The sequence below is a fragment of the Macaca mulatta genome, chromosome 9 (genome assembly GCF_049350105.2).
Source record: "Macaca mulatta isolate MMU2019108-1 chromosome 9, T2T-MMU8v2.0, whole genome shotgun sequence".
Classification (NCBI taxonomy): domain Eukaryota; kingdom Metazoa; phylum Chordata; class Mammalia; order Primates; family Cercopithecidae; genus Macaca; species Macaca mulatta.
In genome coordinates, this window is record NC_133414.1 from 140,347,491 (window position 1) to 140,359,800 (window position 12,310).

Here is a 12,310-nt window from a genome sequence, read left to right on the forward strand (position 1 = left end):
AGGCGGCCATGGGTCTGGCTGTATAATCCTTCACATGATTGGGTGGCATGGGGGGGCGGTGGAAGAGGCGGCCGTGGGTCTGGCTGTATAATCCTTCACATGGGTCATGATCCTTTGTCAACCCATTCCTGTGTAATGATGGATGTGGGTGGGCGGGAATGACTTCCCAGTATAATTTCTATCCATTTCATTTTCTTTGCAGAGGGAAGAGAGAAGCCCCTCCCATTCGCTTCTACTGGGGCTTGTTAAGCCATCGCCTTGGGGGCCGGCTGATCAGCGGCAGCCAGCAGCCAGCGGCTTCTGCAGGCAGGAGCAAGGACAGCCTGTGGCTACTGCAGCCCCACTGCCCGGCCACACTTCATGACGGGAGAGTGCCTTGGGAGGAATGTAAAGGCAAACCGTGTTAGCATCATAGAGCCCACTTAATTCTGTATGGGTTGGTATTTGGGGAAGAAATTGAGGACAATTTGGTATTGGACCCTATAACTGGGCAGTGACCAGTATGCATGGCAAAGTCTTAAAGTCAGTGAGTTTTTCAGGATGATTTTCTTTTCTGTCCCTGAGTCAGTGGGATAGAATGGAAATGCCTTGTCTAGGTACTTTAGGGAGCACAGTGTGAAGAAGACAGCCTCCCGTAAGCTAGCACCCCTTGTGTAATTTGTGGTCCTTAGACATTAAAGTGAAGCCCTTTGTCACCAACTGTAGAGCCCCCCCGCCAAAACACCCTCATTTGGGGTTTTTATTCCATTTTAAACCATGAATTGCATGCACTCCCTCCAGTACTGATGTGAGGTTTTTCTGTGTTGGATCAAAACCAAATGCTGCTTTATGTCAACTTCAGGAAGGAAACTGGCAAATGCATGAAGTCAGTCTCCATGGTGCGCTTCCACTCCAGGGACTGTACGAGAGGAAAAAAAGGTGCTTCATATCCCAACCAAAAGTATTCTCTGTCTGAGGACCATTGCCCAAGTGTGAAGTAGGAGACTTGTGCAATTCAAAGGCACCCATGCGATGCTCGTGCGAAGCTCTTTTCTCAGCCAGGCACGACAGGTATGGAGCCGGCCCTGGGAAGTGGGATCTAGAATGACAACCCCTGGCACAGGGCTAAGGAGCTTTAGGAGTGGTGAAATCTCATTGTATCACTGCAAACAGAAGCTGCATCCCTGCATGGGAAGCATTAGGTCACCTCCCAGGCAGGAGCAAACATTTGGTGGGAAGGACTAGGAGGTTGGCTGCTTGCTCTTCTCTTTCAGCAGTGACATCTCCACCGTGCTTGTCCCACATCTCCAGAAAGGTGGTTCCAGGTACAAAAGCTCAAGTGGACTGGAGGCTCCCAAAGCTTCTCCCCGTGCCATCTCCCCACTGGCTGCTGGGTCCAGTGGTGGCCGCCCCGTGGGTACTAGGAACTCCTAGTTCTACAATGAGAAGCTGCAAGGTACAGCTGTAAGTTTTGTCCTCATGCTCACCCCCTTATGCTGTCTCCTCCAATAATGCATGTGATTTGGTCTCTACAGGACCCCCAGAGGCCCATGGACTGGAGCTGTTAATGTCCTGCAGATAGGAGCCACTCTCTCGCTGTGATCACCAAGGTACCCAGGGCCTCCGGAGGCCACAAAGAATGGATAATTGCAACCCACAGGCCTCCTTCAGATTTCCTCCAAGCCCTTCTGGTCAGCAAATACTCTATGGCAAGTCTGGGGTTTGGTCTTTACTTCTGGTGCCAATTAACTTCATCTTCCTTTTCTCTTTGGTCCGTGGAATTACTCTGCACTCTTTGCAATGATGTTTAGTAATTCTTATCGACTACGGAGCAGCCTCCTGGGACCCTGCCAGCTGATCTTAAAAAGCCACTTACTGCAGGATTCCCACTGCTTTCCTGGGCTAGGAATTCCTTAACCAAAGGCAAGTTTCACAGGAGATCCTTGAGAAGGTGCCTCATTATTAATATTTTTGTGTTGAAAATGTTCACTGTGGAAGTTGCTTACAAGGTGGGCCAGTGTGTTTGGGAAGAACAGGGTGGGCCTCGAGCAAACTGGGGGGCGGGGTGGGATTCAGACTCTACTCCCTCCACCTTTGTCCTTCCCTCTTCTTCTTCTTGCTCACCTTCAGAAACCCCGGGCCCCCTTCCTGGCTGCAGCCCCTCGGGTCTTCTTCATGCGTTGACACTGAAAGCTCTCTTGTGCTAATTGCTGACTAGGCATGAATGCATGGCAATTGTTGGCTTGTTTCCTCTCCTGGATCACTTTTTCCTCCTTTCATATTGGGTAGAGCCTTTCATGTCTTAACAAGAGGGAGCCGGTCACATGAGGTTTTGGGTGCACCAGTTGGGTGGGTTCTGAACTTCTGGCCCCCTTCCAAGTCTCAAAGTCTGGTTGACCATGTGTGTTGGGCCAAGCTGTGCCTGGCTCTGGAACTGCCTCCAAGGAGGGGCATCAGGCTGTGTGGTGGAAACAGTGACCCCTCCAGCCCCTGCTGCTCCAGCTGCAGCTGCAGAGTGTACAAGGGGAGAGTCTCTGGGGGTCATGGGGCTCCAAGGGTGTATTCAGAAAGATGAAGCACCCTGTGTGATGCACCTGCACCTAGGCTGATGGGGACACCTGCAAGAACAGACTGGGGCATTAAATAGGTGGAGGGAGCTTTGCTTTAGAAAACACACACTGAGAAAGTGGAATTTGCCATCAGGCAGGCTAAGGGGTGTTCCACTTACTACACTTGGAGTCTTTCGCCCAAGAACTGATGAAACAGTTCAGGAACAAAACCAGCCAGATACGTTAAGAAGAATGATGCTTACCAACATAGTATGGGGTTTGATGTTGACAACGATTCACTGATGTCTCCCCAGATTCCCTAGATGTAGGGGCAGAACTACCAGGGGAGAGACCATGCTTCTTTGGAGAGATTGAATGGTACTCTCTAGGTCTGGAGCAGCACTGTCCAGGGAACGTCACACTGGGAATGTTCTTCCTCTGTGCTGTCCAAGATGGTAGCTGAGCATGCAGTGTGGTTATTGCAACAGAAGAACTGAATGTTGATTTCATTTACTTTTAATTGATTTAAATTTAAATCTGAATGCCCGCGTGTGGCTAGTGGCTACATGGTGGACAGTGCTGTCTAGACCAGTGTGCAGAGGTCATAGTGGGGGAGGAACATTGGAGGAAAATGGAGAGGTGACCCTGGAGAGGTGGTGGGAACAGATCGAGAGGACCTTGTAAGGTGTGTGAGCAATTCGAGACTTGTCCCTGGGGATGACAGGAAGCCACTGAAAGGTCTAAGCAGATGAATGAGCACTCAGATGGATAGCTTAAAAGACTTGGCTGGGTGCGGTGGCTCATGCCTGTAATCCCAGCACTTTGGGAGGCCAAGGCGTGCAGATGATGAGGTCAGGAGTTTGAGACCAGCCTGGCCAACATGGTGAAACCCCATCTCTGCTAAAAATACAAAAAGTAGCCAGGCATGTTGGTGGGTGCCTGTAGTCCAGCTACTCGGGAGGCTGAGGCAGGAGAATCGCTTGAAACTGGAAGGCTGAGGTTGCAGTGAGCTGAGACTGTACCACTGCACTCCAGCCTGGGCGAAAGAGCAGAACTCCATCTCAAAACAAAAACAAAAACAAAAACAGAAAACAAAACGAAAAAAAAAACAAACCTCCCACTCCCCACCCCAACCTGGAGTCCAGGTAGAGAAAGAGTGGGGGCAGGAGGGCAGCCAGAGAAGGCTGTCGTGCGTGGAAACATCCATCCATCTACATGCACACCTACACACATGTGTATGCCAATTGGTACAGAATTGTGGGGAATGCGTATTGCCAGGAGCCATGCCAAGCACTCTGCGTGCCAGATAATCACACCACCAGCTCCGGGAAAATATTCTGAAGGGAAAGTTGTAGGGGTTTGTGGCCAAGCTATTGATTGGTGAAAGAGGCAGAGAGAGGTACAGAGAGAGACTGAAGATGTCCCTAATGCCTGAAGACGCCTCGAACGCCTGGCTTGCAGGTCTGGGCAGCATCCCTCAGAGGGACGGGGAGGCCATGGAGAGACGCAGGTTGAACTACACTGAGTTTGGGTTTCCCCCCCACCCACCCCTGCCGCCTTAAGTAAATCTCAGGAGCCCACCTGCCTTGAGCAGACCCCACCCCCAGGTTCCGTATCTCCACCAAGAGATGGGAGGGCAGGCTTCCCAGAACAGGGGGAGGCTGACCCTGGACAGAGGCCGTAACAGCTGGCAGAGGGGTTTCTTCCTACCCAGAAGGAGTGCTCCTCTGCCGCCGGCATTGGAGAGGAGATGCTGTAAGCAAAGTGGTCGCTCTGCTCAGGGTGATGCTGGGTGGTGGTTCTTGCAGAGGCCACACTGAGAAGCAGAAACAGTGCCAGCCACACTCATGGCCCCTGAGAAAGGTGGTGTTAGCAGCACAGAGGGGAGATCAAGGAGCTCCTGTGGGAGCGTGTTTCAAAAAACAGTGTGGCAAGTTTCTAACTTATGAGGTTGCCATTTTATTTATTCACTTATTTTGTTTTTTTCAGACAGGGTCTTGCTCTGTTGCCCAGGCTGGAGTGCAGTGGCATAATCTCAGCTCAGTGCAACCTCTGTCTCCCAGGTTCAAGAGATTCTCAGTCTCAGCCTCCCGAGGAGGAAGGATTACAATTGTGCACCAACACGGCTGGCTAATTTTTGTATTTTTAGTAGAGACAAGGTTTTGCCGTGTTGGCCAGGCTGGTATCGAACTCTTGACCTCAAGCGATTCTCCTGCTATGACCTCCTAAAGTGCTAAGATTATAGGCGTGAACCACCGCTCTCAGCTGCCACTTGTTTTATATATTTATTTTTTTAAAAGCATTTTCCTGCTTAAAAAAAAAAATGCATGTCAGTTGAACTAAACCAGTTCTTTCTGAATTTATCCTTCTTTATGAATTTTGAAGAAATAAACATGGGCTGGTAAGGATGTTCCTCATGGCATGACTTATCTCAATACATGGCATTTATTTGGGCAAACACACAGTGCTACAACTCTGCACCCTTTCAATGCCATGAAAAGAAAATATTTAAAGGCTTGAAAGTCATTCAGACTATGTTCATAACCGAAAAAAGACATGTAGGGTATAATTGTGTTTTTGTTTTAAAAAACAAAAAAAATATATTACACTCATGGAAAAAAATTAGAATAATATACCAAAAATTGTGGTTATTCTGGGAAGAAGAATTAGAATTATAAATGTCTTAGATTTTTCTTCTTTCTTCATTTTTATGAATTTCCTACCAAAAGTATGTATTACTATGAAATTAGAAAAAAACAAAAAACAAAAAACAGAAACCCATGGTTTCTGTTTTTTGAAGGACAAGCCAGAAGGAGGCTGCGGTGGAGGCGGGGCGGTGGGGAGGGTTCTGTCCTGGAATTTGGCTGCATCTGGTGAAGCTCATTGTCTTCAACGTTTTTTTGTTTTTTGTTTTTCATGTGAAAATACAGGAAGGCTATTTTCAGTGGATCTTTTGTCCTCAATCCAAAAAGTGTTTTTCTCCTGTAAGAAGGCAAAGTGCAGGTTCTGCCTGGTCCCCAGTGTGGAGCTGGCCCAGCGTGGAGGGCTTAACTGGACCAAGCTGCTGTGAGCAGCCGGCCACACTGCAGCTCCCGCTCACTCAGCCAGGAGAGGCTATGGGGACCCAAGCCTGGCTTGGGGAGAGACTGTCTGAGGTGGCTACACAGAGCCCAGGGCCCTGCTGGTGGCAGTGACATGGCTGAAAGGGGATTGCCACTCAATTAGGTCACAGGATTCTGCCCCCAGGGGTCCTGACTCTGTCAGAAGAGTTCACTGGAGTGTGACGAGGGATGCCTGTCATCAGGACCCAGCCTGGGCAGGGCCTTCTGTCAATGCCGCTCATAAAGCAGAGCAAACACTGGGCCACAGAGCTGGGACCTCATGAATGGGACAGGCACGACAGGTAAATGGTTTGTAATTGGATCCTCGCTGTCTTCTGGCACGCTCATTTGGCGGTGGGTTGGTTCACAGTTGGAGAAACAGAAGAATTTTTCAGATGTTTGGGTGTTTCTGATAAGCTCTGACTTTCAGGTCAAGGCAGAGAGGTGACTTTGCAAGCAGCTAGGCCGGAGCTCCTCGACACCTGTAACCTTTTCCAGAGTCACTTTGGAAGCCTAAGTGACCCCACCAAAGTGGAGCATTGCTCAAACATTCAAACTCACTTTTTGGAACAGCCTTCAAATCTCGATGCTCATTTGTTGACTGTTCTTATAATGGCTGATTTTCTCTTTCTTTGGAAGTAGACAGAAACCATCCGGAGCTGAGAGTGTGACGAAGAATACAAGTGCCGATGGAGGGGCGTGGCCTTTTAGAGCATCCTGGGGGCTATTCTGAGGGCCAAAAAGTTACTGGGTAGGAGACAGAATCTCCATTTGTAGTGGAGGTGACAGAGGCATGCAGAAATTCGAGGGCTTGTCACTTGGGCAGAAGATGACAGAGCCACAGTTCAGAGCCAGGACTGTGACTCTTAACTGCCCTTCAGTTCTGCTTGGAAGGGGAGGGAAGTCTGACAGATCCCATAGATGGCGCTCTGTTGGGGATGGCGTGCAGTGACTGGGTAGATGGGTTCTAGTCAGTCCCAGGGCGAACGCTGTTCCTGTCCTGTGCCCCAGGCTGATTCTGGGCATGTGGGGGCCTTTCTAAATCAAAGTACTCAGGAATGATCCGAACAGCTGTTTTCAAATGTCTAGATGCATGAAGATAAATCATATGCGGACTAACTTTTTTGTATCTCATCTGAAAGTCCTGGTATTACTTTCCAGCTATTGTTTTCCATTTTCTGCTGAGATCACATCTTCTTCTGGGTTGGGAGATTTATATTTCCCTTCCAATAAGACAGCCCGCTATTTAAAACCAGGCCTATGTGGATGCAGTGTGAGCATAATCCATTTAGCACCTCCTTCCCCAGGGCTCTGTCCCCTCAGTGGGGACCAGTGGCTCCTGCATCCACCTAGAAGTTAGGCTGGTGTTTTTCTGCCTTTTATGACGTACTTAGACTTTATCTTTAATATATATTCAGATGTTGATCTTTTCATGGATTCAAAAAGGGCTTTTACCTTCTGGAGCCCCATCCATAAGGCTGCAGTAAGCTAAATGCATGCTGCATGGCAGCAGAGAGGGTTTTGTGTCCTTTGTTAAATATTTTAAAATTTTTGCTGTAATAAACAGGTGGTTATTGTTACTATTTCTTTCTAGGAATTCTCTATTTTTTCTAGAATTAGAAGCCTTAGGAATTTTGTGTCCAAGTTTTCATAGTATTTCTTTTCTTCCCCTCTTTCTCTCTGTCTCTTGTTAGAAGGGGAACAGCAAGAAAGACATAAAAAGGTCAGGATTGGTGCACACTCTTGTAAGGCTGTTAGGAAGAACAGGGCAGTTGTGGCCTGTTCCGAGGGGCAGTAGGGCAGTTTAGGGCCAGCTGTTGGATAAGCATGAGGCTTATCCAAGGCCCCTATATTGCTGTGGGCAAGGAAATAGTGATTCCAGGCATTTCTTTCTGTTTGGCAGAAAAATGGAAAGTTAGTATCATATCAGTTAGCCAAATTAGGGTGCAGGGAACACAATCATTACATCTGAGAGTATTCCTTTTGTGTTTAGAACCATTGCATTATCCCCAAACCCCAGATGTATATTTGACTGGGAAGCACCTCTCCTTGAGCTGTAGAAGTCACAAAACATTGACCTGCAGAGTTCCTGGCTGCGCCAGGTTCTGGTCATGGGTGACATTGGATGTGTGCTGAAAATGACTCCCCGTGGCTGGTGCTGTAGCAACAAGTCCACGAGCTTCCTGCTCATCTCTTCTCTGGCAATCCATGGGCTTCCCACCGGGCTCTGCTAACATCCCCTTCTCTTCTGCCTTCCACTTATCCCCCCAACCCCGAGTTGTGCAGAAATCTGTTCTTTCTTGTTTTAATATTTTAAAAAAGAAAGCAGTGGCATTTTCTAAGACAGGGATTGTTGGCTGATTTACTCATGCTAGGAATCAAACCCTTCTTAAAAAGCTGCCTTCTCTGCATGGTGGGTTTTAGATACTTGGACCGACAAAGCTGGCGTTGTTTTGAGAGGGTTAACTAAGATTAATGAGGAAAGAAACGTGAAGCCATAAAGGATCAGCGTTTCCAATCAATGATGGAATAAATTTAATGTGTATTCCATCTGCAGTTTCCTTGGCACAAATGTCCAGATGCCAATTCCAAAAGGTTTTGCCTTTTTATGCTTCTAAGTAACCTACTAAGACAAGAACAGTGCGTACTTCAAGTGTAATAGTGCTTTATTTAAGGTTTATACTGCAGTCGATGTATTGATCAAGAGGAATTTGTAGAATACAGAGGCGTGTTTTAATAAGAGCTGGATAGAGTACTGCAAACCTTGCTATTCCCAGGACTTTAACAATTGTGAATTGCAGCTTCAGCATCTTATTTGGGAAAGGAAGGAAAAGGAAAAAAGTAATTAATTGTGATAGAGTAATGGGGACCACAAAATGGGGGCTCTAATCCCCTCCAAATGCATGGGTAATGAAATCATGAGTTTCTCTGTAGGTGTTCTGAAATAACTCAGAAAGCAGCTCTGTGCATGAGATTTTTAGAGATTGTGTATTTAAGCTGCGTGTAATTCCTTTTTCAGGTGGGGAGTGGCGTGAGGCCTTGGTCCATTTCATTGCTGACATTAGCCCTGCACCAGCGGGAGAGCGTTTCTTCCTTTAATCACCCCAAGATTAGCCTGCAGTTGCCTCTTTCTGTTGGATATTTGAATAACAAGCTTGATGAAGCCACTTAACTCCCTCCAATTACAAGTGCCAAATGGGGGTACAAAAAAGAGAGGCCTTTTACATGTGTGAATGATTTCACAGTCCAGTGTCATAATCAGATTCTAGAAATTGAACTTGCAGAAAGTTTGTGCTAGCCTTGTGGATTTTCATTTCAGATGTTGTCAACTCAAGGGCATTTGGACCAATCAATATCTGTCTGTCTTCTCGCACATAGAAAGTTGGCTATTAGAAAAGAGAGGCTTACAGCAGGGCTCAGCCAATACCATTAGCCCTAGCCTAAGGGCAGTTCTGTCCATGTGCCCGGGTAGGCACCTGCCCCCTCCCCTCCCCCACCATTAGGGAGGCCACTTGGGATGTCATTTGGACAGAGCGGGCAAAGAGCACTTCTTTATTCTCTCTCTTTTTTACACCCAGACTCCCCCAAAATCAATAAATCTGTTCTTTGCTTATTTTCAGAACTTTACTTCAATATAAGCAAGGACTTTCCTTCCAGCAACAAACTCAAGTAACACCAGTCAGGCTTATGTGTGTGTGTGTTTTCTTTCTCTGTTCCAATTTGAAAAATAATTGGAAATAATATCTGATTGATGTTCTCTCTCGCTCTCTCTCTTTTTAGCTAAAGATTTCCTAGATGAAAGACCTTGATCCACTGCCTTTCATGATTCAGCACTGGATTTTCTGTTCCATGCAGCCTTCTATTGGAATAATTTTGTGAAATGAAGGCAACAAAGTATTATTTTCTTAATCAGAGAGAGCTTCATACAAATTATGCTCATTGACTGCTAATTTGTCCTGCATTGTTACCGATGCTCTTCTTATGATTTTTGTTTTGTACTGAACAGCTCCTTGGCTGAGAGAAAACCCTGAAGCAGTTAAGATACCAGGAAAGGAAGACTTGAAAATTGGTTAGTGAAGATTCTGAGTATTTCCTGGTGCGTCTCGGAATTTTGTTTGTTTTTTTTTTATGGTGATATTTCTTTCTCTCTGTATGTCTCTGTCTCTCTGTCTCTATCTGCATCTCTGCCTCTTGTTAGAAGGGACTAGTTAGAATGGCACAAAGAAGTTAGAATTGGAGATCATCGTTGCAAAGGCCCTTAAGAAGAGGGGGGCAGTTGTGGTCTATTCTGAGGGCTACCAAGGTGGTTTCCAGCTTGCTCTTGGCACGAAGAGGAATAAACAGGGCCATTTTAATGCCATGGGCAGGGAAAGCATGATGCAAAGCCTTTGGAGGGGCCACCAGGTAATGACAGGAGAACACCAGAACCCAGGGAGATAGCAGAGGTTGAGGAAGCCTGGCACCCCAGCGACAAAGTAGTGTCCCTAACAAAAGAAAGAAAGACTCAATCTTGGAAACAGAAACATGAAGTGAATTTTTAATACCATCGTCCAAGAAGATGGCATTTTCTGTGACTGGAACAATGCAGAATTAATGTGTATCTGCAAGAAATATCATTAAGATTAAGTATTCTTCAGAGAGATTGGAGAATCGGGGAATTCAAGTGCATTTGTTGGCTTGAGCCAGCCCTCCGCTACCTGACCCATCTGCAGGCAGAAAGGACATCCTCCAAGGTAAAGACATCTGCTGGCAGACAAAAGTAAAGATGTGAATTTTCTTTCAATTTCCTGAGAGAGCACAATACTTTCAGTTCTCTCTTTTAATGCGACTCTGGATTGCTTTTTCCCTGACAGTTGCTGTAGAGATAGCATAGGCTTGCTGCTTGGCACAGAAGTACTCTTTATTTCATTGTAATTAGCAAGGGTAATTTTCTGGCATGGCTCCGGAATGGTCCATGAGGGGTTTTCATGTCTGAAAGCAGAGGAGAGCTCAAGGTCAGATCCTGAGCTTCAGCAGCGAGGACAAGTTGGAATCCAGAGCTGGAATTGTGGTGCTGGAGCACTGGGTGAGGACCAAAGGTTACTCAGTCCTCAGGGCCAAAGTCCTAACTGGGCTCCTGCCGATCGTCTCTCCTGGGGTCCTGTTCGGGATGGACCCACAAGATCACCAGAACGGGGCAGCACTGTCTTGCTATACAAGCTCTTTAGAGGGCTCCATTGAACAGGTTTTCTGTTTTGAATGAAATCATAGATCCTTCATTCAGGGGTTTGCCATGATTACCTTGATCTTATGCTCATCAGCCATTATTGCACTATGTTTTTTGTGTATATGCCCTTCTCTCTTGCCAGATTATCAGAAATGGTGTGTGTGTGTGTGTGTGTGTATGTGCGTGCGTGAGATTTCTTTCTGCATCTCCAGTACCTTTCAGGGTACTGTGTAGAAGCATCACTCAAAAGCACGAAGCCAAATAGGTCTCTGAACACAGTTTTTGGTTGAACTGACTTTTTTTTTTTTTTTTTTTTTTGAGAGTGAGACTTCCTCAATAGAGGAGGCAGTGTACTGATTTACATGCTGGTGAAGCTCCTTGTCTTGGCATGGACTCATAACTGACAGAACAGCATGCGGACCTCACTGCTCCTTGGACTTTGAGTGGAACTACTCTAATGCTAAGTCCTGACCTGGATCCCTGTTTGTTTGCCTAGAGCCAAGGTGGTGGTACAGACCTTCCCCGATCCCACATACCATCTCCTTCTGGAATGTGGGTTGGTGGAACTGAGGCTGAGTCAATCACAGTGCCCCATTCTTCTGGTCATCTGACAGGTCTGGACCTGGGGCATGTGGTAAAGTTGAATCTAAGTCACATCAAAGCAGGGAGAGTTAAAGCAAATCTTTTCTCTCTTGTTGTGGAGCTGGAATATGAGCCCAGACGCTTCCAGAAGCCATGGTCCTGCCCTCATAGAGAAGCTCAACTGAGGGAACAAAATCGACCTAGGTAGCAGTGAGCATGGAAGGGGCCTGGCTGCATCCAGTTCTCAGATCCCGTTGTCCCCACCCACCCCCTGTAACTTGCCAGTTTTATTTATCAAGCATCCTCTCCTCTTTCCCAGCTTGTTTGAGTTCTGTTTCTGTCATTGTCACCAAGAGAGTTTGGATGAGTAAGAAATCCCAACATTCCATGGGAGTCTTGGCGGTTTAAATTTTTAAGTGAGTCCTCACTTGTTCAAGTCTTATTCCTATCAGAGGGCACTTCCATAGTCCAGAAGGTGGGGAATTCCTATAGGTGACGTATGGTCTCTCTAAGCAATTTGACCAGGACTGTTTCATAAAATATTTAAAAAATGGTTCCTTTTAATTACTCATTTTTAAATGTATACATGTTCTTGGCAAACAAGAGATGATTTGTGTTAATCAGTGATCTTTAAGCAAATTCCTTGCAATACTTTATCTCGATATAAACTTGAAGCTTCTTAAACAAAACAGGAGAATCAGTACTTGTGTATTTCGTATGGCTTCCTCTTTTATAAATAAAATGAATGGACTTGGGAACAAAATAGAATGTTTTTTTTCCAGGAACTGTAGGACTGAAATCTTTTTATCCATGGCAGTTGGATCTCACAGTACATTTTAACTGTAACAGACAATGAGGTTGAGTCTATAAATAAATAAATAAAGTCGCCAACA

General features: G+C 46.3%; 1 protein-coding gene and 1 long non-coding RNA gene across 2 annotated transcripts in view; both read left to right on the forward strand.

Moving 5' to 3' along the window:
* LOC114670069 (uncharacterized) overlaps positions 1 to 3,641 on the forward strand; it is a 167,877-nt gene extending 164,236 nt beyond the window's left edge. Inside the window, exons 5-8 of the mRNA XM_077947989.1 lie at positions 203 to 402; positions 896 to 1,050; positions 1,254 to 1,435; positions 1,515 to 3,641. Coding sequence (XP_077804115.1) covers positions 203 to 402; positions 896 to 975 — 280 coding nt within the window. The 3' untranslated portion in view covers positions 976 to 1,050; positions 1,254 to 1,435; positions 1,515 to 3,641. The remainder of the gene's footprint in view (positions 1 to 202; positions 403 to 895; positions 1,051 to 1,253; positions 1,436 to 1,514) is intronic.
* Positions 3,642 to 9,558: 5,917 nt separating this feature from the next.
* Positions 9,559 to 12,310, forward strand: LOC144331031 (uncharacterized). The gene is made up of 2 exons (XR_013397866.1): positions 9,559 to 9,698; positions 11,157 to 12,310. It is a non-coding gene; the product is annotated as an uncharacterized LOC144331031 (long non-coding RNA).